The sequence below is a fragment of the Pinus tabuliformis genome, chromosome 4_2 (assembly GCF_031772625.1).
Source record: "Pinus tabuliformis cultivar Carrire ecotype Pingquan chromosome 4_2, CPIR1, whole genome shotgun sequence".
NCBI lineage: Eukaryota > Viridiplantae > Streptophyta > Pinopsida > Pinales > Pinaceae > Pinus > Pinus tabuliformis.
Window position 1 is genome coordinate 269,567,292 of NC_142304.1, and position 22,916 is coordinate 269,590,207.

Genomic DNA, 22,916 nt, shown 5'->3' on the forward strand with positions numbered 1-22,916 from the left:
GCGTCCTCCAGAAACATGCAATGTCTGAGACAAATGCTAAATGATATGACTATGAAACTCCACCGACTCTCCTCCAAGGTAGTACGAATTTCCTTCCTAGGGTGGCACTCGAAGTCCACTGAAGCAAAGGTTGAGATCTCCGCTCAAAGAAACTCGTGTGCTAAACAGCATAGTAACCCGACTAAGCAGCTCGAGCAACTAAGGTTGAGTTCAATATGTCAAAAGATAAGATGCTGAAATGAGGAGAGTTGCCTTACATAGATTTCGTGGAGCACTTTTCTATCGATTTCCCCTCCATTGTGGGTCCCTCACTTAACCATCAATTTCCCCTTCACTGAAATCAAACTAGGGAATGCGTATTCTCCTAGTGTGGGTGGTCCCCACGTGCAAATTAACCACATCGTAATAACTTCTACTAAGTCTATCCTCCTAATAAAATCGAATGGGCCCCATCACCTCCAAAATCGCCCCCAAAATGTAGAAATTAATTCTGTTCCAAAATAATTCAGGAAGGTACATTACATTCAAACTACAATTTTCAGCGTGTCACTCTGTTACCATGTTGAAATTTGGTGACTAAAAAAGTTTCCTGCAATCCCAATCCACTTTTAATTTCACCTTATCACTCCCATTCAGTTAAATGCCCTTTCTCGTAAACATACATTCAACATATAAAATTATGGAAATTAAATTTTCAGATTAAAACACATGGGACTGTCAACACATGCTGAAAATAAATATGGACATAAACAGACTAACAACACACATAAAAATACACAGATTTTTGGTCAACATAGACCTAGGAAAAACCCTTTCAATCTTCTCTAAGGAAAACCTATTAGAGAGCTCTTCAAATTTATTTATCTTGCAAGTTCAGGAAAAATACATTTGCAGACAAAACAAATCAACAAAATACAACTTATCTCTTTAGCCCAAAACTCCTTGAAAACTGTGCCTACTTGAAGCTGAAAATATGTACTGTACGGATACAGACCATACAAACTATACTGTATGGATTCCGTAGATTTTCGTACCACTGTATAGAGTTTTTTTTTTCAAAAACTTCTCTCGAACAACGTGCAATTCACAACATTAAATGTTGTTCTTACTGTACCTTCTGCTGTCTTCTATGCCTCGATTTCCGTGCCTAGCTTTGCCCAAAAATCATTTCTTCAGCTTGCTGCAACAAATTTTTCCTTCAGAACTTTTCTTCAGCTCTCAACCTTCTTTTTTCAATCTGCTCATGAAGAATGAATGCAGACTCTCTTTTGTTTCCCCCCTTTTGTTTCCCTAAATGACTTTTGGGCAACTCTAAGATCTAATGGCTCAGATTCATTTAGATCAAGGGATGAGAATAAATGTACATTTACTTCTCACTTTCTATTTTTTAACTCACCCATTAAATAAAGTACCCACATTGTACTTTATGTCTAAAGTCACTTTTCACTTTATAATTTAACATTGACTTTACCACTTATAAAGTCACTTTCACTTTATAAAGTCACACTTAGGAAAATAATTATTTTGGACACTTTTCCCTAGGTAGAGACTAACCCATGGGAAACCACTTGTCCAAGGTATATTAAAAATCAACACATGGAGGGTCATTTGTTGATGATTGATTGATTGTATACTTACGTGAAAAATTTCCCTTTTGTGTTAATATATTGCTTCAAGTGGCTGCATTGGCTGGGGTTGTAGACTATTTCCCTCTTTGAGGGTTTTAACCACATAATACATTGGCTTATTGATTTATTTGTTTGAGCAACTCGCTACCATTGTGATTGAGACCTTGAACTTGTGTCATTGCATTCATTAAAGGATTTCCAAATTTTTCTATTTTTGTGCATTTCTAGGTTGAGAGGGCTGTTTAATTGTGTTCAGAGTGTTGCTTTTAGTTGAAAACATTTTTCACTTCATTCAAAAACGTTTTTGTTTGCCCAAGATATTGTTGGAAATTGGGTTCAATGCTCCCCGTGTGTTTTGTGACATGGACTAACCGCCTCTCTTGGATCCTAACTCTAGTGATTGTAGTAGAGACTAATGCTTGCGGGTTTTGGTCTAATGACAATCGTGATTCCAATTGTTGAATGGTGTTGTCATTGATGCCAGTGTCAGTCTTTGAACACTCTTAAGATATGTCGTAGATTGCATTAGTTGGAAGCTCCAACGAACAAGAAGTCCTAGAAGACAGCTAGCCCCTACAGTGTAATCCGTGTATGATGAATATTTTGGCTAAGAAAATCAGTGAATTTGCATGTAAGCCTATCATAATTTGATTCTCCTTGTCGTGCTGATTCCAATAGTAAGTGGTTCGCTCCATAACTCCTCACGGTTGAGGAGATATGCTCATTCAAAGATGAAGCCCCAATTCTTAGGTCAAGGTCCCTAAGCTGTAGTATTGATGACAACTTAATGATTGGTCATTTTTGGGCTTGTTGAAGGATTTTAAGATAGCATCAATATTAAAATTATTTTTGATAATTGTTTTGGTCCTTAAGCTGCCCAAATCGACTCTCCTTCAAGCAAGAAAAGCCTTTTAAGTCGGGCTCAAAAGGTGTTTAAAAAAATTGGCTCAATATTTTTGAATTTGAAAATTTAAATTTCATAAACTTGTAAGGTCGGCCGACTCCATGACCTGTTTGGCTAGTCGACCCCTCTAGAAAGCCCTTCATCCACTATATATATGAGGCTCGACTTCCTTAAAAAACAACAAAACAAGCTTTATTCACTCTGAAATTTTTGGTGGCCAGGGCAGAACGAGTCATCTAAAGGAGGCCGAAGTCTGAAGATATTTTGGGGTTTAAGTTTTTGTTTGGCTAAGGTTCTTTGTGGGGTTTATTTGATTATCTTCTGAGATATTTCAGCCAACTCTATGGACATAGGTTGAGGCAACTTGTTCCTGAGGCATTTCACTGTGTATTTGAGGGAAATTGAAGCTCCATTCTATGGATGGATATGAGGCTAACCTGGTGTGTCATCCGATGCAGTTTGTTGGATTGAAGATAGGCATTCTCTTGGCATATGCTCACTGATCTTGAAGCACATTTCTAAGGTAGCTTGTGGGTATAGAGGCATAACTTCTCCAACCCTCTGAAGTCTACTCGACCTGTTTTGGCAGACGTCGAGGACTAATTCTGAGGCAAATTTTTGAAGATCTTTTTATTGGTTAGATCGGGTTTCCTGAGGTTTTCATCTCTGAGTTTTCATGCCTCTTAGGGCATAGATCATTGACATCCATCTATGATTGATTTTGGGCTACTCACTGAGGGTTTTGGCACGAATTGAAGGCACACTTTTGTGCATGATTGATAGATTTGGAGTAAAACGTATTGTGGCATTTCTCTAGCTTATCCGAGGACTGTTGTCGTCTTTTGACTGATATCTTTTCTGAGTTGTACACATCACTTCAAGGTAAAGGTTCTGCAAGTAACAACTACCTTTTCACGCATCCACTGCTGAATCTAGAAGGTACAATACAAAAGCTATGAATGTCATTCTAGGAGCTCTGTCAGACTTTGTAAAAGCCAAATTAGATCAATGTTCATCAGCCAAAAATCTTTGGAAGAAGCTCCATAGCATCTACTCAAAGAGGTATGCAGGTCGAGAAGAAGATGATGATGATCATGACTGTAGATTCTCATGTCGAAGAATTTGACAATGATGAAGAAGAAGAAGCATTAGTCATCATGGAGGCAGAATTGATCAATGCCTTACGTGATCTTAACAAAGTAAGGAAGCAAAATCAGATACTTGAAGAAGTTTCCCTTTAATATTTCAAGTGTAGGAATCTGAAAAAAAAAAGAAAAATTTGACAAGCCAGTTAGAGGAATTTGTAGCAGAAGTAGGAATCTATAGAGGGAAGTTGATTTAAGAGGATCATTGCCACATAGAGTTATTTTACTCATCTAGAGGGAGTGCACACTAGTCTTTTTGTCTCTTGGACATAATGGTGCACTAAGGTTGCGAATTGTCTTGGGGAGGATATTATTGCTTGGAGGGATTTTCCCTTGGATTGATAAAGTGATGCTATGGTGAATTGTGCTATTTTATTGTGAGTATTTTCTTCCATTTTGAAAATATTGTAGAATTAGGGTTTCTATGAAGTTTTCTTGATATATAGAATATTTAATGGCTCTAAAATCTTCTTTGCGAAATTTGTCACCAAGTATTAATCAAGGAAACTTAGTATAGCATTCTTTGACGTTAAATCTCCAGTTGATTGAAAGTTGCTAGGGTTAGATTGAGAGGTTTTCTCTCTTAACTTGCTCTAATCAAGGTTTTCCACTAGTGACTTTGCCCTTTTCACTCCATATACCCATCATTGATAAAGGCAATAGTATTTTGTGTGTCAATATTTAAAATTTAATCTTCTCTTTTTTTTTATGTTTTATAGGGAAACCAGGGTTAAGTTATGGCAAAGTCGGCATTAGATAGCATGACATACCTTGAACATCATAGCTTTAGTGTTCGACTTTGCATCTTCTAAATTGATAAAGGAAAAATATCATTTTTGTGCATTTTTTAGCGACCTTTGTAGGCGTGGCGTCTAGGGTTTAGTAGCTGTTTTATGCATTTTCAGCCATTGAAAAATTGCTGTGATATTTTTCTTTGTTTACTCATTAAATAGCCTTGAATTATTTATTGTTTTTCATTAATTATAGGCTGTTTTATTTCTGCTGGCATAAATTTTGCATGCTGTAAATAGTCCTTATTATAAACTCTAATTTATAACAACAATCATTAAATTTAAGGTAGCATGTGTTTGGAATTTATTTAAACATCTCTAGGAGTATCTTAACCCCTTGAGACTTAGCCATAAATTCTTTGAATTTTCCACCTTGTCTCACCCGGAGCTTTACCCTATTGAATATTATTCTTGGGTGCCTATTTAATAGAATCCTCGGAGGGTATTTAACTTGAGAACTCTTGGGTTAATCTTTGAGATCTATTAGGGAAGCCTCTGTTGTGGGGATAACATCCATCCATAAAACAATAGGGAGCAGTTATTAAAGTGACTGGTGACTGATCCATTGTTGCCCTTGATATGGGGTACTTAGTGAAGCTTTGCACTAAGGTGCTAGATTCTGCAGTAAGAGGGTCATATGAATAAGTGATATAAATGTAACCATATGAGTAATTGGTGGGTCGAGCTATTTGAGTGACCAATATAGTAGCATTGTACAAGTGACCAACATGTTGGGCTATACAAGTTACTAAGTTACTTTTCGCCTTATTCATGAAAGTACAAGTGATGATAAACATTCTATGCTGCAAGCCACAGATTAGTGAGCCAGGACTTTGTGACCTTTGCTGCATGGATAATGCCATTGAAAATCAACTGGTTGACCATTTGTGATTTTTGCTGCATGGGAGGTTTGTTGTTGGGTAGATTTTACCCCCTCGCTCGAAAGTATCCTATCATATAAACTGTGTTACCAAATTCCCTATAGAGTCTGAGTAGGCTGCATTGCATGCCAACTGCCTCTCTTCTATTTGTCTCCATGTATATGGTGTGGTTGCAAGTCGACAGGGAAATCATGTTGTAAAAAACTATTGATGAGCTTTCCCATTGATTTATGTACACAAAGTTGAGCATGCCCGTATTAAGTTTTTCCTGTTACAGCTTTTGCAAAGTCTAATACTTTAGTTTGTGGAGTCACCCAGTGTATCTATGACATTTCATACCATGGATATGATATGTTTCTGGTGATGTTGAAATAGTTATCATGAAATACTCGTGAATTTTACAAACTCATCAATTTATTTAGTTTGGTTGGGCTTGGTTGGGCCAGTATAAGATACAACCAAGGTGAAGTAGTATTTTGAATCAAATTCATTAGCTGCAATGCAGTCTTTTGTGGTTTGAATTTTACTAAGGACTTTATAATTATATATATACCTTACCTCTATTTTTTCCTTCTTGATTTATTTTCTCATTTCATCATTTCCTTTCTTGAATCTTAATGCAGTGCAGATATTGCAAAAGCTATGAACATATTTTGGATGTCATTTTTCATGTATTTTAGTATAATTTTATGTACGGAAATATTAACATTCTAATTTGCAGTCCTTTCTCTTTCATTGTACCTACATATTAAAGCTGTGGTACCTCAGATTATTAAAGGTAAATTTGGTATTTATGTAAAATCTTTAATAATTATTACTAGTTAAGAAAATCAGTGGACATTTACAAGAAAAACACTTATGTGATGCACCACCAGTCCTGAATTTTGTGGTTGTAATGAGAAAGTAATTAATATGTGTTCTATCTACAGATTTGCAATGAAATATAATGGACAAAATATCATCTTTGGCAAGATTGAGAGAAATATAACTTGCAGTCTCATTAGTCCAAGCGGTGTTACTAATCCTGATCTCATGTCACTAGCTGCTACAAATATGCATGCAATGCCTAGACTAAGGATCCGAGATAAGGGAATAGACTTGGTTGAACATGCAGACTCCTGTGTCTTCCAACAAGAAAAGGAAAGTGATCTAAAATCTTTGGTGAACTTGGAAGGGGCATGCCACAATATTCTTGATCACGAGAATTCAGACAAGGAAAAGAGTGCTGAAACTAGGGCAGGTGATTTAGTCAAACATGGTGGCAGTGGCACCATTGCAAAGGATGAACAAGATACTTCAGATGTTAGCCTTTCCTCACATGCTATGCCTTCTTTCAGAGCAGAGGCAAACTCATTTATCACTTCTTTGAATGATCAGGAAAATATTATGATGAATTCCTCAAAGTTTTATGAAGACACTGACATAAATGAAAAGAGCCACACAATTTACCAAAATGATACACACAGAGATTGTTCTTCTCATCAAGATTCAGATAAAGAAGCACAGTATTCTGATGATGGATCAAAATCTTCAGATGATATTTTGGCTGAAATTGGTGGAAGAGAATTGAAAACTGTTGGAAAAAACATTTCTAGCAATGCTGCACCAGGAAAGTTGGATGCACCGGAGTCCAGACAAGTGGAGCAGGCGCATCCACAGCAAGAGTTGACCATTTTGAAAAACCCTAAAACTCAAGCTTTGGGTTCTGAGGTTGAAAATCTCAAGTCAGAGACACTGAACATTGAATTTTCAGTCTTAGCTTCCAGAGTTAATGAACGAAGCCAAAAGCAGAAAGGCCAAAAGAAGCAGAAAAACAAAGTGCAAACTGAAACCAAGCCTTTGAAAGGAACTGCTGCAGTTCTTGGGTCTGCGCATAGGTATATGTCCCTTTGCCTTTCATTGAACTGGAACTTTTGAGCATTTGTAAACTGTGTAGGACCAGTCTTTTCATTTTTTTTTGTATGGTTGTTTTGGTTCCATTTATACTGCATTTTCCTGAAGCATTCTTTACTTTAAAATCAGTGTATTTGAACTGCAAGTGACATACTGGGACGCAGGTGGCATGAGAGTGTTAAGAGTTATTTTTCTTCTATAATTAAATAAATTAAAGATTCCTTTAAACTCTATTAATTGGAAAAATTATGTACATGATTTAATACAAAAAAAGTGTGGGCCACCACTACAGCCTCCATTGGTAGAGCCAAAATCTCAAAAGATGGGGTTGGCTTAAGCCAAAACACCCCTCATCATGAAGTTTCAGTCATAGACATATGAAACATAAAAACATAGGGCCAACAGCCAACACAGATAACCTACGATCCAACCAGCTGTAGGAGGAGGATGGTCATAGTAATCTGGGGCTTGACCCATCTAGTCATCAGAGAATCAGCATCTAGAAGCATGGTTTCCATCCATCAGTAGGTGGCTTGGGCCCCTTCAAGATAGTTGAGTGTCACAGTGGGACACCATTTCTCATGTTGCAGGGGTCTAGCAGATAAGCTTTGTGAGTGCTCCCACCTCTCCCAAGCTTGTTTTCTAGCCTTGTGGCAGACCCTGCTGTGGTTCAACCTAGAGGAGGCCGGTTGAGAAGGTGGCCCTTGTAGTCTGCCAAATCAAGGAACCAGAGAAATATTGTTGAGAAACACTGTCTACCCAGGGCCATACCTTTTGAATAAGGGGACAAAACTGGAAAAGGTGCTTCAAGGTTTCTGTTCAACTACATTGTGGGCAACGTGCGTTTTGCACTCTTGGCTAAGTTGCACTGAAACGGATACGGATATGGGGTTTGAAACGGATACGGCAAATTTTCAAAAGATCTGGATATGATAAGGCAGGAAATGACACACACACACACACATATAAAATAAAAATTCCATATTACTATTCATATTTTAGAATCTAGATTAGATCTAAAGACTAAAAATACATAATCAATTATCATCTATGATCTATCATGATTCATCATCATCAATTCAGCATAAACATTGTCATCATCATTAATGATTATTGTAACATTCATGATTCAACATATTATCAAGTTTTTGTTTCAAATTTCAATCATCAAGTTATCAACATGACAAGTTACATGGACACCATCATTACCAAGGTTAATAATGCATACTAATTACTACATAGTACAAAGTACAAAATGAAATATGATTGGTAGTCTACTATCATTATTCATGAATCATAATTCATATGGTTGTTCAAAAGTTTAAAAGTTAAAACACCATCATAAATTACATTTACATATCAACAAATATGTCTTCATTCATGCAACTAGAAGGTAGCGATGATAATATCGGCGATATATTGTCGAATATCGGAAATATCGCGATATTTTCAGCGAGCCGAAATATCACCGAGAAAATATTGCTATAGTTTGGCTCCCGAGAATATTGCGATATTTCGAGATATCGCCGATATCTTGGCAAAATATAGTGTGATGATATAAAATATCGCCGGGCTGGCTGGGCCGTGGCTAGAAAAGGGAAATTTGCCTTTTTTTCCTCATTTCGGTTTCTGAGTGTTGGAGAAGGAAGGGGAAGAGCTTTGTGGTGGTTGTCAATGAGGGATTGAAGATCAAACAACCATTATCACCACCAAGAATTTTTTGTGGATCAAAGATTGAACAACAGTGAGACAAACTTCATTTCTTCCATTAACAGTTATGTTCTTAAAAACGCCTATGTTAATGATTTTTTCATAGATTTAGGGTTATGCTTGCTTGCCTCTTTGCCTACCAACTTTTTCTTTCTTTGTTTTTTTTCCATTTGCTATGATTTTCATGCCCATGAGCCAATGCAAGCGTTTTCTCCATATTTGGACAAGAAGCTTAATTTTTTTTTCAACTTTCTTATGCACCTTCTTATTGCCATTTTTCATCCACATTGCAAATAATGTAGTAATTTTTTTAAAATGAGGTGGTTATTATTTATTATTTTTTGTGTTGGGGGGTTTAATGCCAATTTTTTGTGCCCTAGGTTTGAATTAGTTCACTACAAATATGCCAAAAGCCTTGGACCTATTTTGGGAGTATGGGGAGACTGATGGTGCATATCTATCATGCAAATTGTGTGGGACCAAGATTTCAAGAGGGGTTATGCGATTGAAATACCATCTGGCTAGACTCCCTGCACATGATGTAATGCCTTGTACGATTTCTAGTGCGGAGGTTATACAAAAGCTCTTGAAGCAATTGCTGAAAAAGATAGAAAGATAGCTGCTAGGGAGAGGGCACTAGTGACAAATAGATAGCTGCTAGTTTTATTTGTTTTGCTACATATAAGTTTATAACTCATGATGATGAGATATTTTTATGTGTGATGTTATTTTGTATTGGTTCTCCACATTTGAGTCCTTGATTGGACAATTATTAGGGATTAACAGGATTTGGTATCGCCTTTGATGTATCATTTTTATTTTACATCCACTACATCATATATATCAATGCTTTCTTCATATTTATGTGCCAATGTGTTTATTTCATGTTGTTATTGCTTTATTTGTTTAAAAATCTGAAAAAAAAAATGAATATATTATGCATTTTTTATATTTGCCGATATCTGCCGATATTGCCGATAAGATGTTTTCTGGACCCTCGCCGATATTTTGCCGATACCGATATTATCAACCCTGGTTGAAATACCATGGGTCATTTTTTTAATAATAAAGTGACTTTATGAGTTTTATTTCTTAATTAAATCAAAGTCACTTAATAGTCCCCTTTTTCTATTTAACTATTCGCTATAACCTTTAAGATGATACTAAATAATTAAATTAATTATTTCCGATCTCCTCTTCTCGGAAAAGGGACATTACAGGTTCAATCTCATGCATTATGTGCCAAGTCAATGATTCGAGTTGTGCAAGATAAATAAACCTAGGAAGTGCTTCTTCAACACCTAAATAGGCAATGAGTGTCATTGAACAAAACTTATGGCAAGGCATTTCTCTTTAGACTATCTTGTTAACCCCCTCTTCGGGTTCAAAAATCTAATAACTTTTGTTGTGCAAGGTATTTAGAGAACCTGGGAAGCACTCAAGCGCATCCTAACAGAAGAACCCTCTCTTAAAATCAACTTCTCTTCATGAGTTATGGTGGTTTCCTTTGATGTTTTTGTAAGTCGGTGGCTAAATTCACCTATTTTTGACCCTAAGGCTCTTTCAACAAGGTAGTCACTCAACCAATGATCTATTTGATGGCCTATCCAAAGATTGGATCCCATGGGCCAAGTCCAAAAGGAAGTTTTCTCTAGCCAATACTAATAATATTATTGTGGAACATGTCCAAGGGCTCATCCTTGTGAAATTTCTGCTACCTAGAAGGTGCTATTAACCCAGTTAATTATTTTGATTACTTATACACATCAAAATTAACTTATCAGCGGAAAGTAATGAATAAAAACATGAATAACACCATTAACCAAATAATAGTTGTAGTGGAATACACAAGAAACCAGTCACACAAATAACACATATTTTTGGACAAATGTCCTTGGAAAAACCCCAATGTGAGGAAAACCAATTTGAGGTTTTTATTATTAATCTTCAGCAATCTACTAATGAGAAATTATAACTACTGCTTGCCTCACATTGGCAAAGCTTTGCCAAAATTTATTTTCTCATCTGTTGATCAAATCGGACAGGGAAAAACCCCATTGCCCTCTTCTACAAATCGCATTGCCTCTTCGGCAACTCACACTGGCTCTCCAGCAATTCACACTGGCTCTTCGACAATTCACACTTGCCCTTTCTAGCACTCGCACGACCTCCTAGCAATTCGCACTACCCTTCTGAAACTCACACTGTCTCTTAGGGATAATCTCACCCTCCACACATATGAATTTACTAAGCAACTTGGCCTCCTCCTGAAGCTCACAACCTCCACTGGAAAATCTCAGCCTCTTGCAGAAAATAATTCGGCCAGCAAAACTCCCTCTAAAACTCAAAAATTGGAAGTCTCTTGGATGAAGAATAACCCCAGAAATATCCTTCTCAATTACTACTACTGAAACCCTCCTAAGGTCTCACTAAAAACTCACCCAACTCAATGTTTGATCTATCTCCAATGTTGCCCATCAATCTCCCTTTATAATCTCTCATTCACAAATGAATGGCCAAGATTAGAAGTTATCTTGTCCCAATCGATGGCTAAGATCATCTTAGAAACTTTCAAGAAGCTTCTAGAAGTGAATCGATCTCATCTCAAGTAATGTCAATTAATTAACCACATTTAAAAATCCCTAATTGACTTAATTAATACATTTTCCCTAGGTGAAACTAAGGAAAAATTACATGGGTTTGGAGATAATTAATTCCTCTATGTTCCTAGCCTTTGTGACACCTCTCAAGGCTAGAACACCTTTCTGAGCTACAATATTTAACCACCCTTGACAACTTCTCATTAAGAGTTGGCCTTCTAGCACCTTTTGTCTAGTGGGAAGACTAGAAATGGAGCTCCCCCACTGCGTTTCTAAGATACAAGTCAGCCATCGGATACAAATAGTTCTACACCAGTTCTTTACTCAAAGGTCAATGAAACAAAATTTTGTGGCTGAAATCCAAGCAAAACACTTGATAATTCACTTAAATAGTGTATGAAAACCTATTCTTGAACCAAAAATACATGTTTTTTTATCTAGATGCTGATGGTGGAAGGTTTCCTTGTGAATAAAAGACTCAAATATCTAGGAGCTAAGTTTCCAGAAACGTCTGCCCTGCTCCTCGGAAATGCAGATCCACGTTTCAGATACGGAAACCTGTACGATTCGCCATGGAAACGGCCATGATCCGTATCAGGCCCATTTCAAAAATTTTGGAAACGTTTTTTTTTCAGGAGAGCTGGATCATGCCGTTTCTGGAAATTTTTGAAATGTTTTTGCAAATTTCAGATTCGTATCAGAAAATCGTGGTACGGATACAACTTTTCTGGAAACAGATCGTGTTAGCCAATCTTCAACTGGAAACAGGAGGTGAATTTCTGCCGGGAACGGGCTATTCGTCGGTGGAAGTCGGTGGAATTAACGCTGTCAAGACTCAAAACAAAAAAAACCTAAATTTAACTTTTTAACCATTCGTTTCCGCTGCAAAGGTAAAACGTGAGCGCGTCCACGACAGTCGACCATTTGTTTGAGCCACCAAGGTAAAACGTGAGCGCTCAGTGCAGTGGACAGTCCACCATTTGTCTGAGCCTCACCGTGCGGCGTGAAGTTGGAAGTTGGAACTCACAACCTGCAGAGTCTGGACAACCGACAGGAGAGCGTCACCTGTAGATGCCTTGGGACATGTCAGCGTGAACTTTGAGTTTGAAGTTGGAACCCGCAGCCGACAGGGTTAGTCACTAGTTAAATTATAGTTATAAGTTATAACTTGATGTTTTGTTTACATTTGACCCCAAAAAATGACCTCAGTTTACTGCAATGATGCCTCACTCATAACTGTTGCATAAAAAGACTTGTAATCCTATTAAGAGTTTCTTTCCTTCATTTTGTTAGGCTATTACATGCCTCAATCATAATTGTGGCATACGAAGACTTTATTCCTGGTAATGGCTGACTATCGTTTGTTAGTATGTTGCACAGTCTATTTTGTTGGTCTTAGGGATCTTAATATGAATTGTACTGTGATGTACACATTTTCTTTCACCATGTTGACCAGGGAAGAGAGCGTTCACCACAAACTTCAAAGTTTCCATAGTTATTATATGATATTTCCTATGTTATTGTTGAGTTCTAGAGCATTTTTCTTTGGGCATATTTAAGTTTTATAATGGGTCTAATTGAGGGTGGAGAAATATTCAATAGTAGGAAGCGAAAAAAAGAAAAAAGAAAAAAGGAAGAGATTAAATCATTAATCATTATACACTCTACTAAATGTTTGTGATTGGTAGCTACTGGTCATCATACTAGCCTTAAAAGTTAACGGTCCATTAGAAAGTCTAATTTTGTTTGCAACAAGAAGCTCTATAATATATATGCAGCTGAAATCATATTGAATACGGGTGACAATTTTTTTCTTTTTGTAATGCTTGGTAGGACCGTCCATTTTCTATTATATATATAAGGCAAATTTACACCACACAGTTTTACCAAGTGGCCTCAACTCGCCCCAAGGGGAAACCGAGTCTGTTGGCCACCGGTTGGCATTATACGCCATCCAAAAACAAAATTGCTTAAGTCTTTCTAACAAGGCCAGGTAAGTCTCAGTCTCATGTCCAAATACTATATAACATCTGACATAAACAACAGGAAATTTAAATGCTATCCGCATAAACAAAAACTAAGCATAGAGGAACTAATCCTTCTTGACATTCTGCTCCTCAGAGTCTGAGGCAACAGGGGCGGGATCTTCAGCAGTTGCCTCTGGCATTCCATACAACTCTACAATGCAAGGGATGTGACGGTCGATACGATCCATCCTGATATCCTGTTTGTGCAACTGAAATAGGATTTTCTCCATGTCTTTTTTGTAATTGGGCAGGCCCTATAGTGTGACTGCCATCCCCACAGAAATTTGTTCCATTGCTTTACCAAGAAGACTTTTCATCAAGAAGTACAGGTACAGGGTGTGTTTGAACTGCGTAATTCTACCTCGTGTATTCCCTGGGTCAGGAACCATCGTCCTCCAGACTTCTATCTCGTCGTCCAGTTCCCTTTCCTGTTTTATCTCGGCTTCCCAGTCATCGATCAAATTTTGGATACCTTCGTCAGTTTCGTCCCTGTATGCCGGGCCCTTGCTTCCATGATCCTGTCCTCGTTTTGCTGGAGCCATGCCCTATTCCTTGATGCCCTGTAGACATTCAAACACCATTAGATTCCTCATGCCGTTCACATCAACCCTTCGCGACTGGTCATGTCGTGCTTCTCTGCCCTGCCTGGCCTGCAGCGGGTTAAGGTATGCCTGTGACCATAAGTGGCCAGGGGAATTGGGTTCCCAACTCGGGTCCCTAGTCTCTTCGCCATGCCTCTCACCCTTACCATGGTGTCGTTGCTGGTCACCCCCCTGCAGTTGGAGCCAGGCTTTTAAGCCCGTCTGGGATCGGACTTTGCAATTGCTGTCATACTCGCATGCTCCTCTCTCAGCTAGTAGTTTCCTGCCCATGGTGTCCTTTCCCCTCTGCCCCTTATGCCACCCGGGGTCCCTAGCTATGCTCTTTTTGCCATGCATAGGTGAATGCCAGGGGTGTCGCAGCAAATTGCTAGCATTGCCAGTGTCCCAACCCCTTGCCCGCAGCTCTTGCTTACCTCTCTTGGCATCACTCGGCCCCCCGATATGACGTGCCCGCTATCCCTAATACCCCGGGTCTGAGCAAACATGTAGGGGCCTGTATCTTGGCTTGACCCCTTATTGTCCATGCCGTTGCCTAAACTTTGGCTTAAAAGCAAAATGAATGACACACAGAGCTGGGCCATGGCCCTCCCTTTCCTCCCCTGGTTTCTCCCTGACTGTGCTAAGCCCCATTGGGGTGGCCCCTTGCCTCTCCCTTCCCCCCAGCGGAACCCCCTCCAGTGCATGTAATTGCTGCAGGAACCCAACCAGAGCATAGAAATTAAACAGGGGTGAGACCAGACTACATACCAGAAAGTCGTCGCTAGCCCGTAGATGAAGTTCCTCCTCCTCTCTTCTGCTCTGAACTTCCTTCCTTCTCCGCTGCGAAATTCACTTGCCCCGCACGTCGAATACCCTTCCCATCTCCACCACCCTTCCTTATTCCTCCCTCTGACATCCTATGCATTCATGACTATGGACACCGCACCCCCTACCTTAAGCATGTTGGGGGCGGTTGTAATAGAAGCCCAGGTACAAACCATGTCAACTCGAGGCCTGTCGCCTCTGACACCCTCTCTCATTCCAATCGGGAGAATACAAGTGACAATTTTGAATTGGCTTGTGGATTTGAGTAAATTTAAAATTTATGGGATTAGAAACATAAACACTGAGAACATTTTCAGTGCAGACTCTATAAATCAAAGGATCATGGCAATATTTAAATTGGACCTTTTGTTCTTACCAAAAATTTTATTAACTCAGTTGATTGCTTTTCAAATTCGAATATGCTGACTGGCATTTTTTGCTAGTGCCTTGACTTAGATTAAACCATATTTAAATTGTTACAGTAGAAACTTTGTATAATTTCTAAGAGTAAAGCTACTCTAAAAAATAAAATCCACTTCATGGTGTTCATAAAGAATGCTTAATGATTCAGTGCACATTAATTTGCTTGACTGTCTTACATGTAGACTTGTTTGTATTTGTAACTTTGTAACTTTGTGAACTTCGGTTCAAACTTTTGGGTTGGAAGGTTTCTTGTTCTTTGTTGAGATTGCATCGTGACCCATCAGTTTTATCTTGCAGATTAATTTACATCATCATTCATGGCAACTTCAAGTTCAACCATTCATGAGGCAGAGGAAGTAGAACATGAAATTTGATCTACTCCTAAAGTCGATCCAAAGTCACCACTTTGGAAATATGTAACTATTTTTGGGAAGATCCAAGGAGGGGGATCATTAGCATGGGTTTGCAGTGAGTGTAAAAAGAAGTATAAGGGATCATACACACGAGTTAAAGCACATTTGCTTAGGCTAAAAGGCAATGGGGTTCGAATATGCAATGGCCCACCTAAAGAGAATGAGACAGATGGAAATGGTTTAAGCAAGGCAAAACTTGCAAAATATCAGAGAGAACAAGGTGAGGCAAATGATAAAGAAAATGAGGCAAATCCTGCCTCCCATTTAAAACACCCAACAAGGTTGGGAGCATCTTCATCAAAGCCTCCACTTCATTCTCATGGAATTGTTTGTTCAAAGCGGTAAAATTTGGGACCGCTTGAAAAGAGCTTTAATAATGACGCTTGAGAGATAGCAGATGTAGCTATAACCCAATGCATTTATGCAAATGGTCTTCCCTTTAACCTTGTGCGATCTTTTTACTGGGCAAAGATGGTAAAAACAGTGAATGAAGCCCCAATAGGGTACAAGAGCCTTGGATATGAGAAGGTACGCACCACATTGTTGAGTGCTGAAAAGTTAGATTTGGAGGCTAAATTAGGTCCCATTCGTCATTCATGGCTCATTTCAGGGATGTCCATCCTTTCTGATGGATGGAAAGATCAAATAAATAGGCCTTTGATCAATGTGATTGCTCAGAGCCCACATGGGGCAATGTTTTTGAAGGTAGTGGATTGTGAGGGGCAAATGAGAGATTCTCAATTCATTGCTAACATCTTGATTGAAGCAATCGAATTGGTGGGGCCTGAAAATGTTGTCCAGGTGATAACTGACAATGCAACCGTGTGTAGAGCAGCAGGCCTAATTATTGAAGGCAAATATCAACACATCTTTTGGACCCCTTGTGCTGTACATTCATTGCATGTTGAGCAAGATGGGGAAGCAAATTGAGTGGATTCGAGTTATTTTTGAAGAGGCAAAAGAAATTCAAGCCTTTATCACAAACCACCACATGTCTCAAGGCATCTACAGGGGATTTGCTAAGTTGGAACTCCTTAAGGTATGTATACTTTAAAGTTTATTAAATATTTCATAAATTCTAATTTTTGACTCTAAGTTCAAATATCTAAATTGGATTCTCAAATGTCATGATTCGTGAATCATAATAGTTATTCAATCAAATTATGATTTTTAATTTGTTGAAATTTGAAACATTGGCAATTTGGCACCTGCAGATTACCGAGACTCGATTTGCTTCTCACATCATAGTCTTAACAAGGCTTATGCAGGTGAAAGATGCATTACAATCAATGGTATGCAGTTCTCTTTGGAATCAATAGAGGCAATCCCAATCTGATAGAGCACAAGCAATGAAATGGTTGGTTGTTGATGATGAATGGTGGGATAGGGTGGAGTACCTCTTGGCATTTACTAAGCCAATTGTGGATTTGCTCCGTATGTTTGACATAGATCAATGTTACTTGGGAGCGGAAGCGGGAGCGGGAGCGACCATTTTCAGAAGCTCCCGGTTTGGGAGCGAATCCCGGAGCGATTTTTTAAAAAAATATATATTTTTTATATTTTTTAATTTTTGATACATATATGTCAACAAAAACATGTAGAATGATGAATTAGATATAAAAAACATAAAAAAGCATAGATTGAACCATATAACAACAATCATCTAGAAGTTATAATCTTCATCAACCACGTCCGCAAGTTAGTAACATAGTAACATACAACATATTGAGTCTCATGATTCATCAATCTTAAAGTTTCAAGCTTTCAAAATTCAATATATAACATTTATCATCATTGATCACCAAAGTTGTACTTGTAAGCTAAGTGTAACCATTACAACAAATAATATCTAACATGAAATGAAATGTTATAAAATAAATTGAAATGAAACAACTTTCAACTTTCATGAAGCATCATATTCATAATTCATTACTAATGAGTTATAATTGCCAACTTCAAACTTAAATTGTCATATATTGTTTAAAAAAATATCATAATAAATATGAAAGAGTCAATAGTTATAAAAGCTATTAGAAACTAGAGAAGAGAAGTAAATCTATTATCTATTTCTTATGCTTGGGCCTCTTCCCACCACGAGAAATGTCTAATTTTTTATTCTTGTTGCAAAATCAGGATCTTTGTCATTAATATCACCCTCCAAGCATTAATATCCAGAGGTATCTTTGTCATTACCTTTGTATCTGTATAGGGATCTTTGTCATTAATATCACCCTCTAAGCATTAACATAAGATAGAAAAAGCATAGCATGTCAAGTCAAGATTTTGTTTGAGTGATGCGTACATTTTTAGAAGGGTCATGATAGAGGAGTTCGACAACCAATGTCACTAACATCAAGGTACATAGAGGGATTGGTACTCTTGATTAAATATGAGTTCCATACCCTAATACATGACAAAATTCAATGGAAACATTGCAATCCCCCAATCCTGAAATCCTGAAAAACTGATAAGTCTGCTGGATTTTGAATGAAATCTAAAATTCTACTTTCTCCATATGAAATCCAATGAGGACAAAACCACTCTCAAACATCCTGAGTCATTTCATGGTAATGTTAAAAATTTAAGTAAAAGGATGAAAATGAAAATTAAAGAAAATGTCACTTTTACTTTAAGAATTTAACATTACCATGAATAGCATATCAATACTAGGGCCTAGACTTGATCATTAAGTTGCCCCACTCAAAAACTATTTGTTTCTTTCAAAAAAAATTGCATTTCGAACATTACTACAAAAAAAAAATGCAAAAAAGGCAAAACGCTCCCAAAAACGCTCCCGAAAAGGCAGGGAGCGAATTTTTTTTTAGGGAGCGATTTTGGGAGCGCGCTCCCGACCCGCTCCCGCCCGGAGCGCGGATCGGGAGCGGGAGCGAGGGGGGGGGGGCGCTCCCCCGCAACACTGACACAGATATACCTAATTTGGGAGAGGTGTATGAGGGCATTGATTCCATGATAGAGAAGATAAGGTTGGTTATAAATGCCAAGGAGAATGACTCCGATGAATTCTTTTACAGAGAAGTAAAAGATATATTGACCAAAAGGTGGAACAAGATGACCACCCCATCGCACCTTTTAGCTTATGCAATGAATCCAAAATATTACGTTGCAGAGTTGCTACGTGATCTAGAAAGAACGCACCAAAGAAAGACCCAGAAGTCGCAGAAGGATTTAAAAATTCTTTTAGAAAGCTTTTTGGAGATCCTGAAATTGGGCTTCAGATTTGTGCACAGTTTTCTCATTTTGCGGGATCAGAGGGTTGGGGTTGTGATATTGAGTGCAATGTTGCAGTTATCGTTATCGGGATAATATCGGCAAGGGAAAAAATCGAAAAAATCGTAAAATACAAAAATACTCATTTTTTTTCAATTTTTTTAATATCTAAAGCATCTACAACATAAAATAAATACATTGACACATAAATATGATAAAAGAACTAATATATAACATTTGTAATATCATTTCTAGTGCTACATCACACATAACAGTGAATCATGTCCTGAATAGTAAATCCTGACTCCTGAGTCCCAACTTAGCCTCAAAATATCAACAAAAAGTATAATAACGTATCTCATATCATGAGTCATAATGTCATATACAATGAAATGAACCAAATAACTAATACCACTGATTTCCTCTGCCCCTCTTGCGAGAAAATGCAATAGCTTTCCCTCTAGATGTAGATGCTGGTGGAGTTGGCAGTGGACTCTGCTGTGCTCTAGAAGCTGAAGAACTAGGAGCTACAAGAGGTAGACCACGTCCTCTACTGGTGATAGGGGTAGCCTGGGTAGGTTGTGTCACCTCCTCCTCTTCATAAAAAAATCGCCAATTTTTAAAAAAAATTTTATCAAGATTTTTTTCCCAAAAAGTCACGATTTTTTGTACAAATCGCGATTATTTCAAGTTATCGTGATTTTTTGCGAACAAAAAATTAACGTAAAAATCAGGTGATAATATCGTCAAAACTCAAAAAATCGCGATATTGTATAATATCGCAATTTTCACAACACTGATTGAGTGTATGTGGGACAAGACCAGATTAAGTCCAATTGATATATATCACATAAATATGAAGACAACATTGATATATATGATGTAGTGGATGTAAAATAAAAATGATACATCAAAGGCGATACCAAACCCTGCTAATCCCTGATAATTGTCCAATCAAGGACTCAAATGTGGAAAACCAATACAAAATAACATGACATATATAAAAATATCTCATCATCATGAGTTATAAACTTATATGTAGCAAAACAAATAAAACTAGCAACTATCTATCTGAGACCAGTGCCCTCTCCCTAGCAACTATCTTTCTTTTTTTTTCAGCAATTGCAACAAGAGCTTTTTGTATAACCTCCGCACTAGAAACCGTACAAGGCATTACATCATGTGCAGGTAGTCTAGCCAGATGGTATTTCAATTGCGTAACCCCTCTTGACATCTTGGTCCCACACAATTTGCATGATAGATATGCCCGATTTGCCCCACCATCAGGCTCCCCATATTCCCAAAATGGGTCCTAGGCTTTTGGTATATTTGTAGTGAACTAATTCAAACCTAGGGCACAAAAAAAAACAAAAAATTGGCATTAAAACCCCCAACAAAAAAAATAATAAGTAATAACCACCTCTTTTAAAAAAAAATTACTACATTATTTGCAATGTGAATGAAAAATGGCAATAAGAAGGTGCATAAGGAAGTTGAAAAAAAAAATTAACCTTGCTGTCCAAATATGGAGAAAACCCTTGCATTGACTCATGGGCATGAAAATCATAGCAAATGGAAAAAAAACAAAGAAAGAAAATGTTGGTAGGCAAAGAGGCAAGCAAGCATAACCCTAAATCTATGAAAAAATCATTAACATAGGCATTTTTTAACTTTTAAGAACATAACTGTTAATGGAAGAAATGAAGTTTGTCTCACTGTTGTTCAATCTTTGATCCACAAAAAATTCTTGGTGGTGATAATGGTTGTTTGATCCTCAATCCCTCATTGACAACCACCACAAAGCTCTTCCCCTTCCTTCTCCAACACTCAGAAACCGAAATGAGGAAAAAAAAGGCAAATTTCCCTTTTCTAGCCGCGGCCCAGCTGGCTTGGCAATATTTTATATTGTTGCACGATATTTTGGGAGCCAAAATATCGCGATATTTCCAATATTCGGCAATATATCGCTGATATTATTATCACTGGTTTTATTTACCTCTTTTAAGCATCTTCCTTTTGACATTAAAATATCATTTTTTAAAGCCTTTTTAAAACCTTTTTGAAATTTCTTTGTTGAGGGATTTTTTTTGAGATTGTCAGCAACTTTGAAGTGATGTGTAAGCAGTATCCCTCTACAGCTGTAAGCAAGTTAGCATAATATCTTATTGTTTTGTTTACAATTATATATGTTTGAACTGCTCTTTCTTGCACTACTTTCACTATACATGTTGGTCGGTATACATCTTTATATATTTTATGAAAATGCTTTCCATTCCTACAATTATCAGCTAGTTTGGGAAAACGTATTGCTTTACCTAGTTTTTTTTAGAAGCATAAAGATATGGGAAAGGAGTACAGATTCAGTCAAGTTTGTTTAATATTAGTACGCTTTTGGAAATTTTGTGTATAAAGTTATAAACTTGTGCCATTTATTCACTTATTACACGTTATTATTATTTAAAAATATTCTTTGTTCTGTTCTTGCTTGGTGTTGCTTCTCATGCCATTCAATCATTATGCTTCTGCATTGGGCATTAACATTAGCTGGAGTTGGTTAGTGAGAATTAATCAGCTAGACAATGATAGAAAAGAAGGGAAAGAGTGTGAGAATGTCAAATGTAATGACATCATAAGTAAAAGTACATAAAAACAACAAACTTACACTACTATGCTTAGTTCATGACAAACACAGCAAAATGAGAATAGACAATTAGTTAAGCACGGAGAATCATATGCAGCACTGAATAAATGGCAGAAATGCCACTCTGCAATAAAACCCAGTTTCTGTACTACATTTTTAGCATATATGTTATAAATGGGTGGAGTATATATTTCTTGAAGTTTATGAGTACATCTCAGCTTTTAGAAGTTTTTTGGTTCGTATGCTTGTGCTTTACATACATTTGAATGCTTTTTGAAATGCCACACTATGTTCATGTTGCACATGTTACTTTTTCTGTATGCCTTAGTTCGTACTTCTTCACTCAACTGTGGCCATAATGCGTGTTAAAATACCTTGGGAAGGTCAATTTGACAGTTACTGATCAATCCACTTATCTGAGTGATATCAACTTTAAGGTGCATTGGGAGATCTGAAGAAGCGTCTGTTGTCATGGTGCAGGTTGAAGAAGAAGGAGAGGAGTATGTTAACTGATGTGCTGGTCAAATATGCAGGGGATGATGTTGTAACAACGATGTCATAGTATATTTCTTCGGCTATCAGTCTCAATAAACAGATTGCCTGGCTTTCTGTGATAGATTACTCAATCAGTTGTCCAGGAGGTTTAAAGAAGATGTGCTCTCAAGTGTTAACTCCCCATCTTTTTTCTTACTCATGGATCTGAGCTTTTCAGTCTTTATCTCTGCATTTTCGAAGATAGGGGTTCATTCAATCAATGCTATAAGTTGATCAAAGGGCAAGCATTGGCATCCAGGAACTGGGGATAAAACACTCAAAATTCATTATGTATTCAGTATAGGTGGACATGTTATCAAACCACTAAAGCTCACACTTGTAAGCCTGGAAACTTTTGTTTGTACATTGCTATATATGCACATTTACTATTCGTTTCTTGAAACATATTGAATCTTCAACTGTGAAGATAAGTTGATGCATGGATGCGTATAGCGTTTTTTTAGCATGATTGTTAAGAATATGTCAAAATGGTGTGCCTTGAACTTCCAATCTTTGGTGTAACCAGAGTGGCATGTATGAATGGTTAGACACCTGGGTTTTACCATGGTTAGTTTGAGGTTTGTAATCCATGGTGACATATGGACTGTGCTTGTCTGTGTATTGTTGTAGGACTTGCAGCCTATGGCAAGCCACATCATTGGAACAAGTCTGTTAGAACTCAGCACTTTAAA

General features: G+C 37.5%; 1 protein-coding gene across 2 annotated transcripts in view; it reads left to right on the forward strand.

Moving 5' to 3' along the window:
* The window catches only part of LOC149169016 (uncharacterized), a 121,234-nt gene extending 98,619 nt beyond the window's left edge, over positions 1-22,615 (forward strand). For both annotated transcript variants that reach the window (XM_089428522.1, XM_089428523.1), the window contains exons 4-5: positions 6,279-7,226; positions 22,171-22,615. In XM_089428522.1, the coding sequence (XP_089284648.1) occupies positions 6,279-7,226; positions 22,171-22,252 (1,030 nt within the window). In that variant the 3' untranslated portion in view covers positions 22,253-22,615. The remainder of the gene's footprint in view (positions 1-6,278; positions 7,227-22,170) is intronic.
* Positions 22,616-22,916: the final 301 nt, after the last annotated feature.